Consider the following 27637-nt stretch of genomic DNA (forward strand, 5'->3'; position numbering starts at 1 on the left):
ATGGATAAATGTGGAATTCAAGTCACCAGAATTACATCGGACAGTCATATTCAGATAAGAGCATTTTTAAGAGATACTTACCCAAATATCGATCATCATTTTGATGTTTGGCATTGGTCAAAAAGTATTGCAAAACAAATTACAGCTGTAGCTACAGTAAGAAAAAGGCCAACAAAGATTTACAACCCTAGGTAAAATCTCTTAGTCGTCACATGTGGTTCGCTGCAGAACAATGTAACGGAGACCCTAACATTCTAATTGATATGTGGAAATCTGTTATTTATCATGTCTCTAATGTTCATTCATTCGCAAGTTTGACCCACTACCAAACTTGAATTCATGGTCCTCTCTCTACTGAAGAATCAAGAAAAAGAAATGGCTCAAACCTGATACTCCGGCTTACGATGCTTTGTATGAGATTATTAACAAAAAGAGACTTTTACGGGACTTGAAACAAATAAGCGGACTCTCTCATACGTCTAAATTGGAATCGTACCACAGCTTACTTCTAAAATATTGTCCTAAGCAGCAAGAATTTGACTTTGATGTTATGGAAGCGCGTACAATGTTAGCCGCTTTAGATCACAACTTTAATGTAGACAGAAAATTTTATTTTGATAAAGAAGTCGAATCTACAACCGAACACTCGAATAAAGAGGAATTTGTATATTATTGTTCCAAAGCCACTGGCGAATGGCATGCGAGACCCCGCAAAGAGCCTAAGTCTTACGTGTTCATTTATGATATTATCAAAAATATTTCCAACCGTAAACTAACTAATGAAGATGAAATACCATTAAGATAAAAAAGAGTAAAACTACTTTAGTTACACAGTGTAACTAAAGCAGTTTTACTCTTTTTACCTCTCCTGCTTGACAGGCGGACGTTCTACCACAGAACCACCGACCCTTGTTACGCTTTATTGAAAATTAGACCTTCAGCTTTATCGGAAGCTTATTTAATATTACGAAATTTTGGTTTAATTGAAATAGAATTGAAATTTTTGCATCGAAGAAATTCTAATTTAGCGTTTCTCTATTGATTAAAAACAAATGCGCCACCCAGGTTTCGAACCCAGGCCATTCGGCTTGGCAGTCGGGTGCTCTACCACAGAGCCACCGATAGCTGCTTAGGTTCACTGAAATTAAGACACGCATCGTAAGCATAATAGGTAATAAAGTCTTTTTTTATTAATGAATTTATGAAGGCCTAATCTGTTTTTTTTTACGAATGAAATTTTAAAGGTTAAATCTTGTTTTAGCGCAGTCAGCCGAGATAAGAGGGTTAAAGGGTAGACCCTGTGGGTGGTCCACTTTGTTACTTTTTGTTATTTATTTACGGGTATTATTAACGACCTATATATAGTTGTGTTAATTCAAAGTTGATAATTTAACGTTTATTGCTTTAAGAGCTGGCGGTTAGTCAAGTGGCTCTCTGTGCTTTGTTGATGGTAAGGTTTTTGCTTCTTGTAAATATATTTGGTGTGGATATTTGGATATCTACGATTTCTAACGCAGTCAATGATTTCCTGGGTGTGCGAGTCATTATATGATATTGGAAATTGGACGGCATTGGTCTTTTTCATGCGGTATGTGTCACAACGTCAACTGGAAGTCTACATGTACGAGTGTTGAAATAAAATGAGCGTTAAAGATGCAGCAAGTATTTCGTAAGCGAGAAAAATACAAATACCATCTGTAGATATTTCTTTCATTAAAATTTGCTTAGTATTATATTCAACTGATAAACATGTACTGTAAAAAGGGTTAAATTCAGTTGTGCATTGTTTTAGTAAGTCTAACTCGCTGTTGTAACTACTTAATTTATAATATTCTGAATAAATTGAACTCGATTGTTTCGACTCAATTATTTAAATTAAAATTAAAATTTTATACCGGGCAGGGTTTGAGCCGAGAATACGTTTTTCGTAAATAACTCTGAATTGCGGAGATATCTTTGGGGGTCGTGTCGAGAAATTAATACCACTAGGGACCATTCTTCCGAGGAGAGGTATATTTTGGTTTGCCAACTTGTTTATCTTACATCATACACAGGTGTCGTTTGTTAATTAAAACTTTCTTTAGTTTAATTAACCCTCTTATATTGAAATATCATTGGCTTATTTGATGAATGCAACTCGTAAAAGACCAAATATGGCTCCGATTCCACGTCCAGACAAACAAAGTTTAATCGAAGCTGCAAAAAAGAGAATTGAAAGCAAATTTTAAAAAGAATTTACTTAATATGTATTTCCCTTATTCGTCATTATTCTGGTGCAAACATTTTTCTAATTTCACCATTAAAAAATATTTAGTTGACTATCTATATTATCTCCTTATTAGTAGAACTAATTTTGTTAATGAAATAATAATATAGTATATTATTTATTTATTATTAAATGTAATATTTAAAGAATTAGCTTTAGTATTATTGAACGTGAAAAACAAAATTTTTAACATAAAACGGTGTGATTAAGTTGAATTAGTATTACAGTATAATAAATTGACTTAATCTAGACATTTAAAACTGTAAATCTGGGTAATGGGGTCAATAATGTATAGCAGCAGAGAAATGATGGAACTTGAAAATTTAAAATCGTAAAGAAATAAAAATAGCCTATAGAATTTATATCAACATCGCAAAACTAAAGTAGCAAGTTATTGGGTTATTTACTATCACAACATTTCTATGACAAACTATTAGTGATTAAATAGATATTCAGAATCAGAATATATTATAAATCATCATCATAATATCATAAAAATGTTGGTAGCGTACAAAACTTATTAAGTAGCCCTAAATCTCTCCAGGTTCGTAGTTTGTATATGCATTTACATCATCTTCAGGAAAGTTTTTTCGTATGTCAAGAATTGTGCAAAGTTGGACATAGTTGCGAATACCTCTCTCCAGCTTCTGAAAAATGAGATGCGTATACGTTGGATATGCTGTATAACGATATGTTCTAAAATATAAAATTTAATTAGTTAAAGTAACATGTAAATTTGAATATAAAATTACCTACCTGTTTGTAAAATTTTCAGGTAATTGTCTTTGACGAGCATGCAAATAGCTCCTATAAGTGGTTCTCAAAGCACGCTTTCGTTGGCACAAAAATTATAATTAGTTACACACTGAGCTGGTTCATCTCCATCATATTCATTTAAGTATTCAATAACCTTCTCAATTTGTTATGAACCCCCTCCTTACACCCTTCCAACTTAAATATATCTTTATGTTTTAAATTTATTCATCATCACCAGTTAGGCCAACCGATTCAGGGACACATTTCCCATAAGTGCATTTTTTTTATTTCCTCTAAATTGATTTGAATTTGGGCATTACCAACTATCTCATTTCTTCGTTGATTTTCTATTTTCCTGAGTTCTACTTCTGTATATTCCGGTTCATGAAATATAATTGCAAAAAATTAGAGAGAGACTGTTAGACCTAGGCTTAAGAAACACAGCGGACGATTTATAGTTTAGTATTTTTATTGGCCAGTCTAAAACAAACTCTCTCCAACGATTGAGGAGTCTGTGAGTCATGTGACGACAAAAAGAATCACGTTGAAAATGCAGCATGTACAACGCTAAGCCTACTTTTAACTCTATTCGGATAGAGAAAGAGAGAGTAGGCTCTATAGTTTCGAGCTTGGTGTCTTCGGCGACTGATCAATAATTTTTTTAAATCGGTAATGGCGGCACCCAAATTTCAGCGTTAATGAATTTAATTTAATTTATAACTAATTATTTAGGTGCGTTAAAATTTTTAATTCACTTGTATTTTCTTAAGAGTGTAAATTATACTTTTAGCGCTAGAAAACTTGGAACCAAACTTTTCCTTTAACATTGATAAATGTTTAGTATCATCTATTATCACATCTTATTTGCTTGAAATAAAATATATCGGTGTTGTCTTGTGTTTCCAAACGATTATCTGATAGATGAAGTTTAAAAAAATTAAATTCAGATAGATAACCTAAAATTAACCATCAGCCAGAATTTTGTATTTGACCCAATTGTTTATTTATTAAGATATGTTTTACTATTTGACCGGTAATGGTTGTGTTTTGTTGAAGGATCTCAATGTGGCGAAGAAATATTCCTAAATCGAAGCAATAACGCTACTGTGACGTCACCTGGATATCCGGAGTCGTACTACAGAAACAACAACTGCACCTGGATATTCACGACAGTTCCTGCTCGTCATGTCGCCTTGAAAATTAATATGACGCTGGTCAGCGGCTCACGATATGAACGATGTTACGACTACATTTCGGTTTACGACGGTATGTGCTAAATTTAGATATTTTATCGTCAATGAGAATATTGCGATACAGTACTTTTTAAGATTGTTGTATTATCCCTCGTGTTTTTTTTTCCAAAAGAAGGCAGATTGTCCAAAACAGTAGCTGTTGTTTCGGTCAACGGTTAAGTCTTTAAATAAATCAGAATCAATTAACGGTTTGTAACAACAACGGGGTCGGTTATTTCACGCCTTTAATACCAATTGAAATGTGTTTGAATATCAGATTTGACCAAAATATTTCTGGAAACTGGCCATGTTATTTGAATTGGAAAGATTGTTTGACCATGGCTTTAGTCGAACAGCACAAACATCGAAAGTCGCGAGCTCGTTTGTATTATTTCTTATAGATTTAAATAAATTATGAATTAGGATACATAAGAGGCAGCTACAAACTTAAAGGCACTCATGAAAAAGTACGTTGCTTGAAGAGGGTCAATTTCGAAATGATTTCAGTACTCAGCTCCTTGATGCCTTTTCGCTGCAAATCTAGACCGGCTCCACTCTTTGGTTCAGTGAAGCCTATTAAAACAGCACCGCGACGGACTGACGTTGCAACAATTGTGTTTAGTTATTGTAGATTTCCCTTTTCATTAGTTTTCTTTCTTTGAGCAATTTCTTATCAAACACCAATGACGCAACCAGAAAATGAATAATAATAATAATAATTCACAAAGAAATTGAAGCTTCGAACCTTGTGGAGGGGGACCCTGGCTCCGTTGGTTTGCAACTATCACACGCAACCTATTTTCGACGAAAACGGTGTGAAGAGGACGGTATAAATAACATTTACACGACGATCGGACGAATAGGCTCTGCATTAAAACAATCAGCGACTGTATTGGCGCCCTAGCGATTACGCTGCCTGAACTTTCATTCGAAAACTGAAAGAATAATGTTTTATATAAGAGTGTGAACGTTGTTGTATTGGGCACAGACTAAATCCAAAAATATATTATGTGTTCACTCTCTCGGGTCTGCCGTGCCTGATGCTTTTAATTTTTTTCCTTTGTTCAGTTAGCGGTTTAGGAATACATTCTTCCATCAGAGATTGATACGACTATTTCAACTATCTGGGGCCCCAAGCAGTTGGTATTTAGATATATTAGGGCTTTCATATACAGGGTGTTTTATACTCAAAAAGTTAATTTTTTTTTAAACTATAATTGCTAGATATTTGAAATTTTTATGGTTTGTTATTCATGCCAGGGGACTCACTGATTTCTGAATATAGTTTCACAATAGCTATTTATATAAAATACGAGAGGTCACGTGATTACGTTTAATTCATCGTGCAGTTTAAATTAGAGAGCGTGCGCATATTTTTGTTTTTGTTGAGCTCGCACGAAAACGCGTGAAAACGCTCGAGACCCTCTACACGGAAATATTAGGAAGCGCGCGCTCCAAAAAATAACACTTTTTACACATATATGCGTATATATTATTTTATAGAAATAACTATTTTCTAAATATTTTTTTCCACTAGGTGCTAGATCAATTTCTCCAACGAGAAAAATGTAGAGCGTCATCGAAAACGTACGAATATCCTTAGTTCGATGAAAAAAAAATACTTTTTACTGAAAAATAAGAAATAAAAAATTGAAAGCTGGGCATATCAAAATAGCCTTTCAATTCTATTTGGTTGCATACTTATACTAAGAATATAGTAGTGTATGGTAGCTTAACCCATTGTTTAAACGTTGTTTTGTATTATGGAGATAGTGAAAGAAATCTAACTAGGGTGTGCGAGATTGTTTGCAGAACCACATCCAAATAGGACGCCATCTGTAAGGACAATAAGGCGAGCAGAAGCTATGCGGCAGCAAGTAATGATTTTGACTGAAGTTTATCTTGTTCTTGGAAAATATATCGCAAAAAACAATACCATCCCTACAGATCTACGCTGCACTAAGGCTTAGGAGATGAACATCTCGAAAAAAGTCTAGTCTTCTGCTACTGGTTACTCAATGCTGTTGACAACGCTTCCCGATTTATCCGCAACGTTTTGTTCACCGATGAATGTTCATTTACAAGACATGAACCTTTCAATCATAAAAAGAATCAAATACGGCCGGACGATAAAGTTTGAACGCTACACTGTTTGGGTTGAACTCGTGGGAAATCGCTTCTATGGTGAAGTGGTTGTACATGGAAACCTCAACGGCCAGAACCACTTGCTTTTCTAACAGAACGAACGTGCATAAAAGAAATCGCCGGCCTTCCTTTAGCTCAACGGAGAAGACTTTGGTTTTAACAATATCGTGCCACGCCTCATTGTCTCAGAGACTTGACCATCTTCCTAAACCACGAGTTCCCTCAATGTTGGATCTGCAGAAACATTGCCGTTTATTGGACACCACGCTCCCCAAATCTTACACCTCTGGATTTTTACTTTTGGGAATTTATCAAAGAAAGTGTTTACGCGACACCAGTTCAAAGTCAAGATTAACTTGGTCAACCAATTATAAATGCTCGCCGTGAAGTAACATTAGAAAGGATCAAACGTGAGTTTGATAACATGATCGTTCGAGCTCCAGCCTGTCTGGCAGCCGATGGGAAAAATATTGAACTATTGTTGTAAGAAATTAAATTTTGTAAAAGGAGTTTGAAAAATTATTAAGTCATTTTTGGTAAAAGTGTAGAATCGAAAAGAATCGAAAGTTATTTTGGCGTGCCTAACTTGCACATTTTTCAAGTCGTGTTTTTCAGTGAAAAATTGGTCTTTAATCGTCGAACCAACGATATTCGAACATTTTTGATGACGCTTACCTCTTTTTTTTGTTGTCAAATTTGATCTAGCACGTAGGGGGGGGGGGATGATAATTTTTTCAAACGTGTTAAGATATTTTCAGAAATCTATGAGTTTTCAGAAAACCGTGTTCCCCGTCATGAATAACAAATCTTAAAAATTTCAATATTCTAGGGATTGTAGTTTTTGAAAAAAAAACTATTTAAATAACACTATGTATAATTTCTCATATTTCTTATTTCATGACACCTGTGCTATGCAGCTAGCCTACTTTTAGTGAACAGATTCAGTACACAGTATAGCTTTAATGCTGACGTTTAATCTTATTTTAGAAACCTTTTATACCTTGAAAAGTTTGTATACTATTTGGACTAATCGGAGGCCATCTGAGATGCGTACTGATATGAATTGGATAGGGCGTTGAAAGTCAACTTGAAGAAAAATATTTCCGGTTCTTAGACGCCCTATCGTCTCGGGCTGCAGACGGGCCAAAATTTGAAGTTACAAAATGTGTGCAGTAGAAATCCCGCTGTTTACGAGAGCTAGTTCTACAAGTTCTATTAGTCTGAATAACTTATTACAATTATCTTGTATACAAGGTCACTTATATCTTAATGATAATTTATTTATATTAAGTTTAGTATAAAGTTTAATTCCGTTCTTCAAGATCAATTTAAACCAATATTTTTAAGAATTAAGCGGAAATTTGACGAATTTTTCTAATGTCTGGCTTAAAAGCCTCACCCGCGAATAAAAATTCTAGGTAGAAATTCAGAAGTTGCACTCTTTCGGGACTTCGAAATATCAGAGCTGGTCAGCAAACATTTTACGAGCGAAACTCAGAAAAATATATTAAAAGGGAAGAGCTTTTATCAGATATCTCTTCCAAAGTATCCGTATACGCCATACAAATAAAACATGTTGGCTTGACGCGAGGGCAATGAATACGTTTTTCTAGCGAAACCATAGACGCATTTTCTTTCAGCTCATTACGGCTGAAAATGTACGAAATGCACTTAGCCTGACAATATGAAATGCCAAAATTACACTGTGTTGGGAAATAACTATTTTTTTTTAAATTTTTAATTTTTGACTAAGCTGGTGGAATTCGTGAATGTGGTTGGTTTCAAACGACTATCATTATCGGTATATTTTTCCCTTCTGGATTTAGAAGTTAAATTTTATTTGATTCTGCATTATTAAAATTTATTTGGTTCTTGTTTATGCGTTCTAATATCTTATTGATTTGCTCATGTTTTTTCCCAAATGTTTTAGAATAAAATGAAGTGAATGTGGTAACATATTCATGATATTTCCGTGATTATTTTTCTTCTTCCACAGCCGTTTCTCCCGGCGGGAAATGGGAACTCTCTCCGGAACGAGAAATGTGTGGCGCCGCGCCAGCACTCAATGTGACCTCGTTTTATTCTACTGGAACCAGTGTCAGGAAGATGGCTTACATCGTACCTCATCACAACAGATATTACTACTACCCAACGAAGTTCCAAGCCTTTGCCTATGACGGTGAGTATCATTTCAATAACAACAACTACCCTACCATTAAAATCAGGAGCTCACCAAAATAGGAGTATTCATCCTACTCGAGGAGGTTCGTGGTGGTGAATCAAAAGAGATACGCACTTGTTTAGTTAATGTTTCATTGGTTTCTGTCAAGAACTTAAATGTCGCTAACAAATTTACGAAAACTTTTTATTAGCTCATATTTTTATAATTTCTTTTACCCATAAGTAACGTAATAACTATAAATATGTCAATTAGGAACTGATTTTCGGAGCTATTGGTAATCTAGGTTTAGTTCTTAGCGCAGAGCCCCCTAGTGTCTTAATACGCTGAAGGCGAAATATTCAACTAGAAAGGATGATAAAACGCTTTTCAAATTGGTCCTGGGCGAGAGTGACCGTGTCGAAGAAAGGCTCGGTCAGGAATTTAGCAGACCATAGGAAGTGGCCTACTTTTTCTACTTTTTTCTATTATGTTACTTAATGCTTTCACGTTTTCCTGCGATAATTAAGTGTGATAGAAGGGGCCCTGGTAAAGGTGGATATTAAGAAAATTCAATGAACTGATTTCGCTTCGAACGCTACAATTTTCATGGCGTGTTCTTCTACGATGGAAGGACTGTGCAATACTCTTATCTTGTAGAGCTGCCGTCAAAATTAATTTCGGCTGAGTCAAATATCGTATTTCAAACTAGAATGCGGAGGATACTTGACTGCGCCAAATGGAATGATCGATAGCATGGACGGAATTCGCAGCAACGGATCTGGCTCGTGTCATTGGATCATTCAGGTCCGCCGAGGAAGGACCATTCAAATACATTTCGACGAATTTAACGTTATGTCCGAATTGGCTTCGTGTTCATCGACAAATTTGGAGGTAAAAATTCGTGTTTAATAGGTTTTATTTATTTGGCGTGGGTGAAAGCTAGATTAACAACCGTCTAGACCCCATCCAGACATGGCCATTACTTTATATCTCTTAGTGAGACTAAGATGATATTTTTAGAATTCAATATTTAAACACCATATCACAAATAAAAATGAAAATTTTTATCGTTTTCTTACATTTATAATTTAATTATGGCTACGAGAATTCACAATTGTTTATTATTTTCATTGTTTTTCTATAAATACCTATATTTTATTTTTTTGCATTTTTATATAATTTTACCGTCTACTCAATTTAAAAGTTAATTCTTATTTCAATATTCTATTTTATTTTGAAAATCTGGAAAATGTATAAATATTTTCTTTACTATGTCATGTAATAGATGACACTGCTAACTACAATGCGTTTTTGCTACCTATCTTCATTAGATGCTATCCACTTAAGCTCGAAAAATGTTTTAGCAAATTTTCCTTCGTTTTCTATATTTTCTTATAATAAGCCTACAATTTCTATTTTCAGTTCAATAACTATGGCATTTGGCCGCTCGCCCCAAATTTGTCTATTTTTCAAGGGCTTATAAATTAGTAAAATATTAATTGTTTTGTTTTTCAAACCTAATTTGAAAAATTATGTTAGTACTTCAGTTATACTATATATTAAAAAAATGGTTTTTAATTCTACATATTTATAACTACGGGAAGAATGCATCGTTAAAGGTGTTTTATTTTCCGAGAAATGAAATTGATATTTAATTTTAAATGAAAATGTTGTAGATCCGAAATGGCGGACATCAGGATTCGCCTCCTTTGGGAAGAGGGAAATTTTGCGGAGGCCAAATCCCCGCGGTTCCTGAATCGTCGTCCAACAAAGTCTTCATTTCACTCAATAGGGCTTCTTCAAATATTATTTTCACGGTCCCGGTGAGTATAGCTCCAGATTTTGGTTGAAGGAAAACATGTTAAGCCAGCGATGGGAGCATCGCCCAGACTAATATGATGAAATGGTCGGTATTCGCGTTGGCGTAGTTAAACCTTAACCAGTTTTATTGATATTTTGAACACAGGTAGATCTTTCTCCAGCTCTGGCATAACGAAGCCCGATTTTAAATTTAAAACTGAAGCGGGAGCCTATGTCCACACTTGTCAAACTTGTCAAGGTTAACGGTAATAGTTAGTGTAAGGAGCTGTTGGCTCGCGTGTCATGAAGGGCTTGCCACCACCCTCCTACGCATTGTAACCCGGCCACCTGTTTAAAGGCATTATAAGTCGCTAGATGACTTGGGCCTAAGGTGGTGCCTTGTTGATTATTATTATTATCATAAAGAAACACTATCATTCAGAGCTCGTGATATAAAGCTATATTCGTCAATTATGAGTTATTTCAATTGTTACATTTATATACAATTTTAATATTTTAATATTTATCTTAAAATTAAGCTTTAGAAGAGATTTCGTTAATGTCACGTGAAACACGTTTTTGTTGCTTTCGAAGGATGCGTTCTTCTTCAACTAGTTTTTTTTTGTTTTCAGTACTTTTAAAAGTCATTTAAAACTTATGTTTATTTAAACATCTGTAAAATAATTAATTTTTAAAATGAGTTCTACTCTATTTTAGACTATAGTTGTTTCGCAACTCGACGGAAACCTCCAGTGGCCGTTTCTCTAAAAAGCGAATTGTAAAACCCTACTAAATGGATGGTAGCCAATGTTCTAATTTGCACACAACTCATCACGCATCTAATTCTGTTTGGATCAAATAATTTTATTGCAATCGGAATTAAGTTAAATTTTAATCATTGTAATTTGATCCTTTATATACAATTTTGGTTCTTAATTTTTGAAACAAATTTGATCCACGGTGTCGGGTGCTTAGAAATAACACTACTGTAAATATGAGAAAATGCAACTATTTTTTACGACTTGAATAATTTTAATTCAGTTCCGTTTCTATTAAAGGTGAACGGCCAAGCTTTTCCAAATATCGCCTTATTTGCATATCAAAAGATCAACAAGACGTTTAAAATACTTACACGTACCTTACTTTGTCTTAATAAAATAGTGTTTGGCCTGAAAAGTTGAAATGCAAAATAACGCCAAGTATTTGGGTTTGAATTTTCGCCGCCATCTTAAGGTGTATCGCCAGCGCCAGCAGGACCATATTACGCGATTTGCGAACTATCCTAACTTTTAAAATCGCGCAATTTAGGCTGCGGTCTCGTATAACTGGAACGCGCCGCGCGTGCAAAAATTTTTTTTCGCGTCTTCAGCAGCGCGCGCTACTACGTTGTTTTTCTGTCTCACCGATTTCTCACCAGGTTTCGCGGCGGACGCGCGCTTTTCAATTTTTCGAAATTTCTTTATTTTATTAAAAATTAACCACTTAATATTTTTAATGCGGTTTTCGCCATAAATTTTAGTTTTTAACGGGCTATAGGGATATCTAACTGGTTAAAGCTTGACCGTTCCCCTTTAAGTTTATTTTGGCGGATTGAAAAACATTCCACTGGAGGTCGCTATCAAATCAAGAAACCGGCATATTTATCATGCTTTTTATTTCTAACCTTAATTACTCACAATATCACTAGACTGCGTTCTATGGTAAAATTCAGTTAAGTTATGGTAATAAATTTATCGCAATATATTTTTCCTTAACAAAGCCACAAGGCAACAGAATTTAGACGCGGGCACCCGGTACTGCTTTGGCTAACGATAACAGAAGTTAAGTTCCTCTGTAATCTCTGGCCTACTACGATTAGCCGGCTGGTCACCTTTGGCTCGCGGATACCGTTCCGGGAATACTCGTATTTCAAAGCATTTGTGTTGCTTCAATATTGGTTCAAAGATATTGAGAGAACAAGCTAACTATCTCGGCTTGTGGTCGATTTTGAAGCCCCAAAGCTAAAACTCAGAGTCTAATATCCAACACGAAACAGATAATCCGTTTGGTCAAGACTTTAGATAAATCTAAGGTTTCTAATTGGTTCATACAAAGACCCTCCTATTAAGTCGGACAGGCCTTGCAAGGGGTATCACCACTTATATCAAACCGATGTAGAATAGCATTGGTATCAGTAATGATATTGGGTCATAAGTAGGAGTCTGGTATATATTTGAACGTGACAGAAACCATCTTCCATTGCAGATTTTTAAACTTCGATACGAAGAACGTTCTGAGGGCTGCGGGGGAAGGCTGTTCCTTACGAATGAGCAAAAGAAAGTAAATATCTCTTCTCCAAATTATCCGAATGACCCACCTCACGACGTGGAATGCGAGTGGATTGTCTCGTCGCCTCTGGGAACTAGTATCAGAGTCGATTTGCAAAATATGTTTGTTGACAGCGAGAAGTAAGTCAATTCTAATCCATGACTTTTGATTTATTTTTTGGTTATTACAGAAACAGTTTTCAGAAGCAAAAAAAATACAATCAGTTCGTAATAGCATATGTAACATAATTTCTCATAAGTATGCCTCTTAACATTTCCATTGAAAAAAATTCAATGAGACCTTGTTTCACGCGGAACATACATTAAGCGGACCCAAAACTGCAAAAATGCTTTTAATCCTTGCGCTATTGAAAAGGTTACCATGTAAATGAAATCATGTGATCACGAGGCACGAGCTAAACTTGACATGAGCAAAGCCAGAAACGCGCGAGTAATTCTCACTAACTTCCGTTTCCAATCAGTAAAGTTGATGACGCGTATTTCGTCACGGAATTGTAAGTGACGTAATTTACGTCATATCCCGTGACAAGGTTTCATTCACGAAAATACTTTTATGGCGTACTTATGAGTGATTATGTTACATATGGTAATAGCTAGGGTTTTCCAAAATAAATTAGTTCGTTGCAATGAATCACGTACGGAGCACGCGAAAATGAGTTTTACAGGAACGATGTTACTCTGATAACTAAGTTTTCTAACCTACCCAACTTATTGACGCCATGCAAATTTTACATTGATTACTGACTGTAGTACCTACTCTTGTTAGTGTAACTCGAAATCACTCGAATATTGGGTACAATTTTCGAATCATTTCCAATTTTATGATGGTGAAAGCGATTGTACCAAAGGGACGTTCATTTCTACTGTTGTTATCATTATTTTGGCAATTCGTTCTGAAGTCTTCAAATATTTATAATTCAAAACATTTATACCAAGACATTGATCTACCAACTGGATTTATATCAAAATATGGTGTTTACCCGTATGACGCCTACCCAACTATCGCGTTCATTGAAATATCGAAAACCATTTATGAAATACCAGGAAACTAAAACTGTACACTGGAATGTCTTAGGAAGAACATGGTGGCTCACATGAAAAAAGGTTTGGCTTACAAAGTAGATTTTCGCTCAAAACTGGCGACTCGGCGCGTACTTAAGGTTAAGTCTTGTTTCGAATATAAGTTCACTTACTTTCTGTGCTTAAACCATCTAAATGCGGAACTAGATCAGTTTCGTTGCAAACATGATAAATTCCACAAGATAATGATTTCATTTTCTGGCAAGTCGGTTTCCGAGTAATAGTCTTTTTCTTTTCAAGTGGTGCGTCTTTTTAGCGAAGGCAGCCAGCCAGTTAATTTGAATAAAACGTGTTACATCTTACATTCGACGTATTTTAAACCCCGGCCATTTCTCGATCCGCTTTTGAACCACGGGGTTCATTTATACTCAGACATTCCAAGTACCGACCTTATCAGGTTCCTTATAATTGGAAAAACGTCATCTGAAATTAGTTGATAACACAATAGAATGCAAATATACCTTTGTATTATTTGGCTTGTGAGAATCTGACAGTTGCTTTATAATTTGCTAACAGTTTTTGAAATCATTTCTGCCGTTGTCGAACTAAGCGTAGTTTTGTTAAAGATAAAAAAATTGTGTAGAAGGAAACACTACTTTTTGAAACATGAGTTAATAATCTTTCATTCGCTAAAACGTCGACGTAATATTTTAAATTAATGTTGTTTTTCAGATGCCAAAGGTATTATACGGAAAGGAACGACACAACGAACTATTTGGATGTCTACGACGGCGGAACTTTAAACAGTCACAGAATCCGGCGCATTTGTTCGCACTTGGACCACTCCAGCATTCATTCTACGAGCAATATTATCCTACTACGATTTGTCAGCACTATTGACGTGACTTACGCTCATTTCACAGCTAATGTTGTTATCGGTGAGTAGAACGCAGCTAGCCTTTTAACACGGTAACGGAGGGTTGTGTACGAATTTCATTGAACGAGCGTCACGAGCCTTTAAGCTGAACGTTTTACGGGCGGGGGGAAGACAATTTCCGAATTTTCCCCTTCCGACGGCAGCAGGCGCTAAAGCGTCTAGCCAATGAAAAATGTACACAAGGAAATCTACGACTTTTGACGGGTTGCGTTCTCCTTGTGTGGGGTGTTGTATTTGTTGCTCCTGGGTGGCACCAAGCTCAAGCTAGACACCATAAAATCACCTTATATTGAAACAGCCAGTATTTAGAGATTTTACTAGTTTTAAGCTATTTTTTTTCCGTTAAAACTTTTGGTGGGTATATTTTTATAGCTTAGGCTCGTAAATCTGTCTAACTAATTGTATCACTAAGGATAACTACTCATAAACTGTGAAAAACTGTACATTGCCTCAGGGTCCTCTATAAAATAAGTATCTTTTCTAATCTGTTATATTAGTAGGCTCAGATCTAGTCCATGAGTTAAATTAAAATAGGGTACAATTAAGGGCGACTGCAGGAACGGGCCCAGGTCCAAGAGAGCCTTAAAACTGTTTTAATTAAATTACAGTGTGCTGCAGGAAGCCCATTTAAAGATGTCAATGGGAAATCAACCTTTCTCCGGAAATAATTATTTTTTAAATTTTACTTTTGTCTGGAGCTATAAATCGGACATAATACAAGATTATATAAAAAAGTATATTTCTTTAAAACTTAAAACTAAAGTGGTATCAAAAATAATAAACAAAGCTATGATTTTACAGCAGTTTTGAACTTAGGAGTATATACAGAATTAATCTACCAAGCTTTTTAAAAATTAATGAGAATTCCACACCCTTCAAGTGTCGTCTCAAAAATATTTGGAGGATATTTTTGAAGTTTAAACTAATTAGAAGTTGGAAAAAACTGTATTGAAATTTACGATTTTCGGTAAAAAAGAAGTTTCCTTTTCAACACTAAATAATCTAACTAATGTTCGCGTTTAAATATTATGTTGTTTCTCCAATTTATAGTAAATATAGTTATATCCTTAAAATCTCTGAACATTCTAATTACGGAATCTCAAGATGGGTCGACGTTGTAAATTATCGAACTAAATAAATTAATAAATAATCTGATTTTATATATTTTTTAACTAATTGAAAATGGTCAGTCTTTCATTGACGCGTGATTCATAAGAAATTAAATCTGCTTAAAACGTTTTTCAAAGCGACTTACCAATTTTCAAAGCATTTTATTTGTAGAAACTTTCGTGCAAAGTCTAATAACTATGATACTTCAAACTACGTATTTAGTTCAAGAACATAAAGTATTTAATGTTAAATTGTGGGTGCTTATTTAAAATATGGTTTGTAGTTAATAGTTATGATAATGTTTAATCAAATGTCGGTATTCAATCATTTAAAAAATTTGCAAGAACTTTATTTTACATAAATTCTATTATTACCATTACATCAATTTTCGGAAAGTCACTATATTCTACCACAAACAAAGTTTACATGTAGATCTCATTTCTACGATGTGGTTGTCCTAGATGCAGAACTAAAGCTTAAAACTACGTTGTCCTATTCCTTGAGAATAGCCAGTGGACAATCGGTCTAGCTACATGTACGGCATCATCCCCGATTTTCACAGCTGGCCCGAGTTGTCTTTCGTCGCTGTAGGGCCAATTTGACAGCCACACTTACTGTTTACGAGGTTTTTTCCCTTAAACAATCCTAAAAATGTGGTAGGGTGGAGCGTAAAGTCCAGCCCTTGCGACAGGCTGATGCTGTGAATGGTATAGCCAAATCTATATTTGTGGATGTATATGATTTAAATTAATTCATTGGAAATATATATTTGTGGGTGTATATTAATTAATTCATTGGTAATTTATATTTGCGGGTCAATTTGAATAAATTCATTGGAAATTATATTTGTGGGTGTATATGAATTTTGCTCCAATTACCCTTTCCTAAGGCAGAGATGGGCAGTTGTTTTTCCTATCTATCTTTTTATCTCTCAAAATCATCAAGATGGCGCCAATATCACTATCACGATCAATTTTTTTAAATTCCGCAACGTTTCAACATAATTTTCAAATCAAAGATGAATAACTTAAATCGATCAATTTTTTTCCTCTCAAATTTTTTAATATAGCGCCACTATCACTATTCCGATCAAATTTTCTAACAATACCTCAATACCCGATCACTTTCTTTAAACATCAAATTAAAATCAAATCTTAGTACTTCCTACCTGATGTATTTTTTTACCTTTCAAAATTTTTTAGAAAGCACCACTATCAAATCCCTATCAATTTTTATCTAAAGCCCTTTAAGTTTCACATCAAGTTGTAAGTTATAACTTATGATAATAATTTTTACCCTTTAAACAAAAATTCTAAATTTGAGACGAGTCAAACGACTTCAGAATGGTTGCTTTCCAATAGGCGATATAATAAAGTAATATGCTTGCTCAACTTGTTAAATAGGGATAACGAAATAGTACGTACAGTTAAAGCCTACGGATGAATTCATAGGTCCTTTGGCGGGAAAGCTAATGGAAGCATAGTGGAAGGTGGCCTTTCCCATCAAAACAAGAAGGCCACGTTACTTTATTATATCGCCTATTGCAGGGCGAGCCACGTATCCTAATCTCGCGAATAATGTATGGTTTGGTTTGGTTTTAGTTTTATTTACCGCACCCTAAAGAAATTTCTAGAATTCGTTTACAGTTTACACAAAAAAATGCAGAGTTCCGTGGCTCTTGGCTAGTCCCAAGCCCACGTGACGACATCGGAAGTTCGAAACCACCAATCAGCAATCACTGTAGCTGGCGCTTTTTTTGGAAACGGCCAATTTTAATCTATAGCGCAAGATCGAAGTTGGCCGTGGTATCCATCAATCGTATTTGTTTTATTAATTTAGTAAATAAAATTACCATGTCTTAATTGTCGTTACTGGATAGTCTCGTCTAAAATTTTCACTCAAATTTAACACCTCTTCGATTTTGTTTTGAAACTGGAAATTATTTTAAATTCACTGCAGCGAAATGTGGCGGTGTTTTGCGCAGAGTGAACGAACTGACAAGTCCAAATTATCCTGCAAATTACGAGAACAACTTGGACTGCGAGTGGATAATTAGATCCCCGTACGAAAACGAGGGCGTACGCGGAGTTTTCTCAGAACTGAATCTTCCTTTCAACGAGAACTGTTCAGCGACAGACTACGTTGAAGTAAGGGAGGAGTCCGCCACAGGTAAGTCACCATCAAGTCATTCTGTAAAGTCAAGTATATTCTGCTTTGTGAATTAACTTAACTTTTACATTGTCGTTATAAAGATTAGGAAAGTTAACTGAGTAACATAATTCTGAAAGTTTTTCTTTAGACGACGATACTTTCTGCAGCAATTTTTTAGTTTAACGAGTCCTGTACTAAGCTGATTAATGAATGTTCCGAATCTTTCCACCCGAGGCCATTGCTTTCAAACCCAAACCCTCTGCAGTTTTCATGAAGATAATAAATTAAATGTTTTTAGAAATCTTATATGTTCTTTTGGTAATATAAGCACATATTAGGCGTAAAACATTCGTCCCTAAAATGTATAATATGGGGCCGCTGAGCAACGGGTTTTTTTATTTTTGTATACCTTTCGGTGAAAAAATTATTTATAGCAAACTATGAAATATTTTTAAATTTTTGCGCAATTTACAAATTTAATAAGCTACCTGGCCAAAAAAATATAAAATGAAAATTTCACAATTCTAGATTAATTAATTTTTGAGAAAATTGTCCTTGTCGATCGCTTTGATACTTCCTGTATATAAACTTTGTATTGAAGTTGTTTCAATGATTGATCTTATTTTATTAATAATACAGGAAAATTGGTCGGGAGATACTGTGGACAACTAAACGAGAGTCAAGAAATTGAATTCAATGTGGATCTGGCGGTTATTTACATTAAATTCCATTCTAACGGGAATGAGACTAGACTTGGATTTAAGTTGTCAATAAACTATCCACCACGTAAGTTTTTAAACTTCTGTACATTAACTCTTTATATGGAATATTAATCGTTAATTAATTAAATAATTAATTAATTAATCTCTGACAAATTTTGAAGTCATCAAGCGTGATGTTCCAACAGCTTTCCTTAATTAATAAAAAACGTTTATAATTTTATATTTTACTTCCGTTTATTTAGTTTAATAAAAACACTAATTATTTGTTGCCATCCTTGTCGAAATGTGAACGTTTGTTAGTATCCGTCGCGTAAACGAAATCAAGTGTTTGTGTATATATATATATATATATAGTTAGGAAAATTGAAGTACTTTTGCGATAGAATATAGTATCGGTAAAGAGAAGTAATGATTGGCCCCTGAGGTTCAGAATATTAATAGGGAAATATCAGAATGACTGTACGCCGTACCTTTGGCTATGGTTGCAATGCTGGTATGCTTTGTTGATCCACTCTTAATCCCGCTGCTGTGTGTGAGGTGGGAATTGGTCCGCCCATTGCTGCACCTTCTGCTGGGTTAAGGGGCTTGCGTCAAAGGTGTGACCATCAGTAGTAGGGTTCTGCTACCCATGCTGGATTTGTCACCTGTCCGGGCTAGGTGGACGCTGGCGTAGGGCACTATGATGATAAACCTCCGGTGGTATGGTCTTTGTTACTAGGTACACCGGGCTATAAATTTTACCACACTGTTTCTACTTGGAATAAGCATGGGTGAAGTATTATCTCCGTCATGCTGCCAAGAGCCTATTGGTTGGTACTTAGGAAAAATATTTTAACTGGATTGCTTAAGATTACACTTTATAGGCACCTGTAAAAGAAAAAGATAATATTTTATGTTATGGGGCTTATCATAATTACTATTTCCTCTGAACCTAAAAATATTTTATTAGAAATAAATTCTAACTAGTAAATCACAGCTGGGTAATTTTTCAATGTCTGATATTTCCAAAACCAATGATGGAAACATCACGTAAAATAACCTTAAACAAAATTAGAAAACTAATATGGTAAGGTTAACACAGTGTGACCGTTTTCATGCAATAAACCATTATTTTTTTAAATCCACTCTCTGTCACTTGTCAGAGGTAATTAAAAACTGACGTTTGAGCTGAAAAGTGTTGACATTCCATTGCATAGTTAACGTTAAATATACCTTGTCAATGATATCAAATTGTTTTGCTGTACTTGTTTTAAATTAAAATTTATAAACCTATATTCTATATTCTAAACGGTTTTCTTCCAACTTTAGTCTGCTACAACCGATTGTACGCGCCATCTGGTATTTTCAGCAGTCCAAATTTCCCCGCAGCCTATCCTTATGTCAAAAAGTGCTACTTTGGGATTATTTCGCCACGGAACAAGAGAATTTCAATTACTTTCAACCACTTCAATTTTCCAAGAAATGCCGTCACTGGAGAATGCCAAAAATACCTCCAAGCAAGTTATCATAATTATTTTAATATCTCTTGTAGGTATTATAGGAGGTTATTTTTAGATTTAAATAGTGAAGATTAATAGAAATAATTGGACTTCGATTAAACTCTGGTGGTCTTTTATCAAAAGTGGGAGCTTATGAAGTCGTAGAATATTTGGGTAGCGGAGTGGTTAGCACTTTCGACTCTCAGTAAGAGGACCCGTTTTATATCTAAGCTTGTGGTACTGGGTGAAAACTCGGAACAACTCTTTCTGCGTTGAGTTTGCAAATTCTCTCCCCACTGGTTTCTGGGGCTTTTCGGTTTCCCCTTCCATTAAAACTTGTTGAGGTTACCGGTAATAATTTAGTTTAGGGAGCTGTTGGCTCTCGTGGTACTACCACCCTCCTACGCATTGTAACCCGGCCACCTGAATTAATGGATTTAAACGTCGCTTGATGACTTAGGGTAAGGTGGTTCCTTGGGTATTAGCCTAGCTGATTTTTATTAAATTAGGGTGATTCTCAAAGTTTTAAATTGTGAAAACATTTAATTGATACTTTGAAGAATAATTGACTAATTTAACGATTGTCTTATACTAGTACTAAGTTATATCTTACTTTGCTTTTATGAAGCGTAGCGATAGACAATTAAATTTGATATTGCTATATCAACATTATGAACTTAAACAACTGTATGGGTTTCATTAGGAACTGCTACGATGAAGACGAAAAATAGTTGGGAAAAAGTTAAAATCCTAATAAATGTTCGTACGAATTGTTGAGTGAATTTAGATCAGATGTTCAAAAGTATAGATAAACGTGCAACAGAAACGTAAATTACATTATATCTTACATTTAGCACTCGCAAATGCCCTAAGCATTAATTGGAATATTTGTTTGCTGGAAAACGTTCTACTGCCTGGAGGTGGAATCGAACCACCAACCAATTTAATTATATCTTTCCTGCGTATTAACAAATTCTCAAAATCATCATATCAACTGGTTAACTCAGACCTTAGGGTTTACTTTGAAATGTTACGGCTAATCAACCGACAAAACCACATTAACCGAGTTCTATAATACTCTGAAATTGGGAACGACTAGAAAAAAAAACATTTATGAATTTAGGTATGGTCTTTCCTGCGTAATAAGAATCTTCTCAATGACAATAGTTCCGCGACGACTTCGATCAAAAGACAAATATTACCTTCACCGAGACTATTCCCGTTTAGGGACGTTTAGAATCCCCTTAAAGGAAAAAGAATTTCTACCTATCCCTCTTCGAAATAGAAAATTATAATTTCGGACCTCAGTGGCAAAAGCCAGTCTTCTATCACAAATACTCTAGAAGATACCAACATTTTATAAAGCGCATAGCGTGACGCTGCACTATACGGTTTCAAATATTTACATGACTTATTTTTAAACTGGCTTTCGATATTAAACGTTTTCGAACAATCAGTTACGCGTTACACTAAAATAAAAGACTATATGTGCTACAGAATCGTCCTTAACACAATTCCTCTAAGAATTTTTATAGAGAGTACTATTTTGGGTATTTTGATTTGGCCTTTCTCAATTAAAGCCTAAACGAAACTTTTCCTTTTTAATATCTTCAAATTTATCCTTGTGTTTTAATGGTAATTAACTCTTCAAGATTTTTAAAATTGTATATAATTTGTGCGATATCTTAAAAATTTTCTATGACAAATAAAACTGTATATTTTGTTTTAGGTTACTTACGGATCTCTGTATAGGAACGTAACTCAGATTCCTCTGTGTGGAAGTTCTCTTTCAAACATCGAGTCTATTAGTAGAGCCATTGTGATAGTTTTGGTAACCACATCGGGGCTGGCGGCTGGCGAAGGATTCCAAGCTTCGTACACAACCACCCTAGACCCTCGTAAGTCATTGAATTACGCAAATTAAATGTCTAGTGGCCATGTTGTCAGAATTTATAGCCCGGTGTACCGGTAAGAAAAGAACCACACCACCGGAGGCCTATCATCAGAATGCCCTACGCCAGCGTCCACAAGCCCGGACAGGTGACAAAACCAGCATGGGTAGCAGAACCCCACTACTGATGGTCGCACCCTCGACGCAAGCCGCTCAACCCAGCAGAAGGTGCAACAATGGGACGACCAGCCCGCCACTTTGCACACAGCAGTGGGATAGAGAACGGATGCTCTAGCAACTCCGGCCGACACCCCACCTACAAAGGCAGGGAGCCAAGCCCTTTGGAGAGAGCTCCTAAAGGGGAACGGCGGGCACACAGCAGCCCGCATAACCCGGCACAGCTGGCACCGGAGATCCCGGTGGGAACCCAAAAGGCCAGGAGATGGGTCCGCCGCGCCCTCATACGGAGGCCCGCAGCCCCACAGCAGGCTACTCAATCCGCCGAGGCGGCCAGTTTGCCCGGCCCCCCTCCATTAGCCTGGGCCGAAGCCCAGTACCCAGCCCACACCTGACCGAAGTCGGAGGTTGGAGATAGGACCCTTTGGACGGAGCTGACATCTCCCAGTGCGCCACCGCCCTTACGGGTTACAAGAGCCGGACCCCGACTCCCCGGTACAGCCACGAGTTATTGCACACTCCGACCCCTTGAGGGCCAATGTCTAGTGTCTAGTGGCCGGTGATAAATAAATGTGCCTGTGTTTATCATTTTCAAATGGAAGGAATTAGGTGGAAGATGCACTATTCGCTGCCGAAAACTATCGCTACGCCGCGTTCGGTTTGCCATTGAAACCTTGATAGGATGCGGCTGAAGCAGACGCTTTTAGTTTTTGCTTATAGTTAGGAGAAATTTTGACTTTACAAATACTTTTTTATATAGTTTTTGCTTAATTTTCTTGTATTTGGATAAGTGTATTTAAGCAATATCGTTCTTATGACTTTATAATTCGACTGTGGCAGACGCGAGATCATAGGCGATTCCTCGGAGAGACTTGTACCGTTACGCCACCTAGATGCTGTTTCGAAAGCGTATAGTGCATTTGAGTGTCTCTGAGTGTGGTGGGTCGTTTGATGTGTTGTACACTACCGTACATATTGTTTCTCAGGCGTTAGAAACTCTAAGTTAGATTAAATAAATCTCTTAAGCGCTTTCCAACGCATAGTCGTTAAATTTTACCATATCTTTGTACCTCATAACTTCCGAACTTTTCTTAAAATAGTGGGACCGTTGAACATTATAACGGTAAAATTGTAACTTATAACTAGCTATCTTTGTACAGAAAATTGTCCAAGCGTAAAAATAAACCAAAAAATATTTGATCAGAAAACTTACGAATAATAGTGACGTGTCTAACAGGAAGGATAAATTTGGCAAAATTTGATCAAAGAGCCATCAACTATGAACAAAAAAGTTCCTAGAGTTGGTTAAATAGACAAAATTTTGCAAAAACTACAAGCTTTGATCAATATTTCTTCTCAAATTGAGAAGACAATCTAAAATTTCAGTACAATAAATTAATTACAAAATGGTCAATAGAGACAAGAGCTTATCCAAATTTCAAAGGTTGTCCTTCATATGAACTTCGTAAAAATATCCGTAACATCATGCGACTTCACATTCTTTGATCACATACTTAGTCGGCCGTTCCTTTGAAAATAACAAAACTGAATTGTAGTATTGCCGGTATTTTTATAATTTTTGAAGATTTTGAACAATATGAAAACTAGGTTAACTTATCCTTCGATTTTGGTTGAACAACAGCAAGCAAACTGGGAATGCCAATTAACGATGCGCATAGCGTGCAAATATTGTAGGCAAACATGTTCATATTTGGTCAGTAGCAAGAAAACTTGGAAAATAATTTTATGATCCGTAGCGATCACACCTGATATGTGATTTTCTAATCAAAATGCCAACCTAGAAGGATTTCGTATGATTTGGGGCAGAACCGTGTAAATGTTCCATGGTACTTTCGCAACTTCGGTCAGTAGTGGAAAATTTGAGCATATAATTTTATGATCCGTGCATTTTGATGAGAAGTGAGTGAAGTTGAATAACCGAAAATGTAAGAAGAGTGTAGTTACAAGCAATATGAAAGAACACTAAAGCCTAAAGGTCAATGTATTAAATGCATTATTTAGGTTTATCGTGATTCTTAATTCGTTGTTAAATTCCACATTTTTAATAAGATGATTTATTATAAAAACCCATCGGCAAGCTCCTCTAGGGTCATTCCGCGTTAGAATTTGTAAGGGTTACCAGGGATTTGTCCTACATAACAAGAGTAAATAAACATTAGGATTAATCATTTTAAAAAGTGTATTGTTTAAAAATGAAAGTTGTTTTGTCGAATAATATATATTGTTGTCCATGTTTTCAAATAATATACTGCGGCAAGAATTGTATATGCAGTACTAATTGAATTTTGGAAAATTAATGAATCAAATATATAACAGTAACATAAATTTAATATAAGAAAACACTGTTTTTAAATAGGAAATTTAACTCACCAAATAAATTATTTTTTAGTGTGTGGGAGCAAAACAATAACTGAAGGAAGTGGATACATTTCATCATTGGTCCTTGAACCAAGAGAAGCATATGCTATTGACACTGTCTGTCAACATAATATTGAGACCCCCGACAGAAGAAGCAATGTGACATTTGCTTTAAAGTTCATTGAGCTTGATATTGAAAACAAATCTAAGTGTGTCAATGCCAGTCTACAAATTTATCCCTACTACGATTACAGTGGTGAGTACATCTCACTGATTTAATCCTTTTGTATTGCTTCAAAAAGTAAACTTAATAGTTTACGACTGAAAGTGTTTGAATTATCTTGATCCTAGAAAATTTTTAATATTCTTAAGTGTTCCTTATCTAATCATTTCAGATCAAAATTATCAGATATGCACAATGCCACCGGCAGAAATATTAGTAACGGGTTTCAATGTGGCAGTGAGAGATTACACTCACTACGCCGCACTTCGCTACAACATCAGCTACAAAACATACGGTATTTTTTTTAAATTCCAGTGCTGCCAACGAGTCCTTGTGACTTAGTAATTAAAGTTAAATTTATTTTTCCAAAAACGGACATACCATTCTAGTCCCAATTATGTATTGCCTCATGAAAATAAAATTACCTGTCGTTGGAACCCTCTTACAACCCGATTTCTACGAAAATATTCATTTTCAACTGAACCTTTATTTAAATTTGGAATTGTTACCATTGATTCATCTTTTATTTGATAGCTTATATTCTGAATATTTAATTTCTAAGTAATTATTGAGTGAAGACCAAGTCGTACTCTGGTTATGAAGTCTGAATTATAAATGTAAAAAGCTCTCCAAAATAATATGTGTAAAGGCATGAAATATCGCAAGATCACTTCTTAAGTATAATAAGCCCTAATAAGACCTCGTTGGCCACAATGTTCATAAATGAGTTCAGGGCTTAGCGCATTTAAAATTATTTTTGTTTTTAATTAGACTGCGGAGGAACGCTCGATGTACCTAGTACAATTTTCTATAATAACTTTCCAAACAACACTAGATGCGTTTGGATGGTAAGAACCAGTTACAGGGATAAAATTGAGGTAACTATACAGAACTTGAAATTAACCTTCCAAACATATCGTAACCTTTTCCTGGAAAACAAAATTACTTTTATTATTTGGTGATATTAGTAAATAAATACTCCTTCTATCGACATGCGAAACAAAGACCATAATAATATTTCTCTAATACTCTTTTAAAACTAGATTACCTTCAACGAGACCCCGGAATTAGGATCCACATGCGAGCACAACAATTTGACAATTAGAAACGGGGTCGAAGTTCGGTCACCGGTTTTCGGGAAATACTGCACCGGACAAAACTCGAATCTGACATTGCATTCCATGTCCAACGGCGTAAAAGTAGTTTTCTTCGCTGATGGAACGGCGTCAGGTCGAGGGTTCAACATCTCTTTTGCGAAAATCAGTCGTGGCTGTGGGGGATATTACCAAGGCAACCGAGCAATCATACGATCTCCAAAATACCCTCAACCGTACGAGAATAACATTCAGTGCGAATGGATCATCGACATGAACCCATCCTACAGGGTTAACGTTTCATTCAGTGGACGATTTGATATCGAATTGACAGACAATTGCACGAAGGATTATCTATTGGTATGATATTATTTTACCATTTAAATCACGGTGCGTACAGCCATCTTGCTAAGACATATCATTATTTACGGAATTTTGTTCTAGCCATCGTAATGTTGGCCCGCGTTGCACGGAAGACATTGTAACCCGCCTACCTAAAATTACAAAAGTCGCTAGATGACTTAGGATTAAAGTTATGCCTTGAATATTAGACCAAGCTGAATTGTTTTATTATTTTTAAATAATTTCAATCAATAGAAAATAAAATTCAATTTTTTTACGATAACTAGCAGAGGCTCTATAATTGAGTAATCGGCCAATAAAATATCGTTGTATTTTATTACCTTTATAGTGAACTCGATGAAAAGCTGATATTGTACTTCAAAATTTTGCCAAAATATATATGGCAAAAGTTAAAATTAGTTAAATTTAATTTCAAATAAATTTTGATTTTATCCAAAATCAATTTAGCTTAAACATTAAATTTTGCAGTAATTTTCAATAACTTTAAATTGAAAAATTTGAATCTTAATTAGTATTTGTATTCTTCAGATTGAAGAGGAAACCCTAGATGATGACCAGATCAAACATTGGAAACCATTGACGCGGCTTTGCGGACATGAAACTCCGAAACCAGTTGTCAGAAATTCACACAGATTACGAATCACGTTCACGACGGATGCTAATATCGTTGGAGACGGTTTTATGTTAGCTTATAACGGAGGTATGCAAAACCTTTCAAATAAATTAATGTTTGTGCAAGTTAAAATTGCTCTGAATTTTTCGAACGGGAAATTTCCGTCCTTTTCAATAGCTCTCCTTCAAATAATTTTAAGGATTTTAGAAAAATTAGGAAAATGCCCATTTCCTACAAGTAATGAAAATAGCTTTAGCATTCTTACAATTTTGTCAGACAACTTTTAAATGTTTGCCAAGAGATGTATTTTAAGTTTAAAGGTTTATATTGTTCCTTTAATCTAAGAATTGTTTTGATGCAACTAAAAGTAAAACGCTATTGAAGAATTTTATGTTTTTATAAATCATCTTTTGCTTTTATAGCTTGCGGTGGTGCATACACAGATGCTTCCGGGACATTCACTTCACCCAACTATCCCGAAAACTACCGTTCGTACTTGGAGTGCTCTTACCTGATTGGGCGCCCTGGTGATTACGTATCTCTTGCTTTTGACGAAGACTTTCGTATTGAATGTAAGATATTATTCGAGATTATTATTGGGCACTTAATAAATAAATAATATTGTTACCCTTTTCAGATAATGAAAATTGTATTTACGACAGCGTGAAAGTATTCTCCGGAAATACCAGTAGCAACAGTCCACTGGCAGTTTACTGTAGTAAAGAGGACGAAGTTCCTCGTTTGCGGTATTTCAGGCACCAAGGACAACTACTGGTCGTTTTGAAGACAGAT

The 27637-nt window shown here is 35.4% G+C and overlaps 1 protein-coding gene across 1 annotated transcript; it reads left to right on the top strand.

Annotated features, from left to right (window-relative positions):
• Positions 1–27512, top strand: LOC149966172 (cubilin-like). Its single transcript, XM_090167450.1, has 18 exons — positions 1–191; positions 361–767; positions 4079–4288; positions 8396–8578; positions 9270–9451; positions 10237–10383; positions 12605–12807; positions 14440–14645; positions 17714–17923; positions 18545–18615; positions 21835–22003; positions 24584–24808; positions 24948–25070; positions 25547–25653; positions 25819–26229; positions 26761–26932; positions 27268–27417; positions 27508–27512. Exons 1-18 carry the CDS (start codon positions 1–3, stop codon positions 27510–27512), a joined length of 3372 nt encoding a protein of 1123 aa, XP_090023576.1.
• The last annotated feature ends 125 nt before the right edge of the window (positions 27513–27637 follow it).

Source organism: Leiobunum rupestre, chromosome 1 (genome assembly GCF_980474605.1).
Source record: "Leiobunum rupestre chromosome 1, qqLeiRupe1.1.hap1, whole genome shotgun sequence".
NCBI classification, from domain to species: Eukaryota; Metazoa; Arthropoda; class Arachnida; order Opiliones; family Sclerosomatidae; genus Leiobunum; species Leiobunum rupestre.

What these genes read in the sequence shown, in the direction of transcription:
- LOC149966172 (XM_090167450.1), top strand. Translation starts at nt 1, where the DNA reads ATGGATAAATGTGGAATTCAAGTCACCAGAATTACATCGGACAGTCAT. An exon ending in CACAGCTAATGTTGTTATCG is followed by an intron (nt 14,646 to 17,713) that starts GTGAGTAGAACG and finishes AATTCACTGCAG; the next exon opens with CGAAATGTGGCGGTGTTTTG. An exon ending in GTTACAGGGATAAAATTGAG is followed by an intron (nt 25,654 to 25,818) that starts GTAACTATACAG and finishes TTTTAAAACTAG; the next exon opens with ATTACCTTCAACGAGACCCC.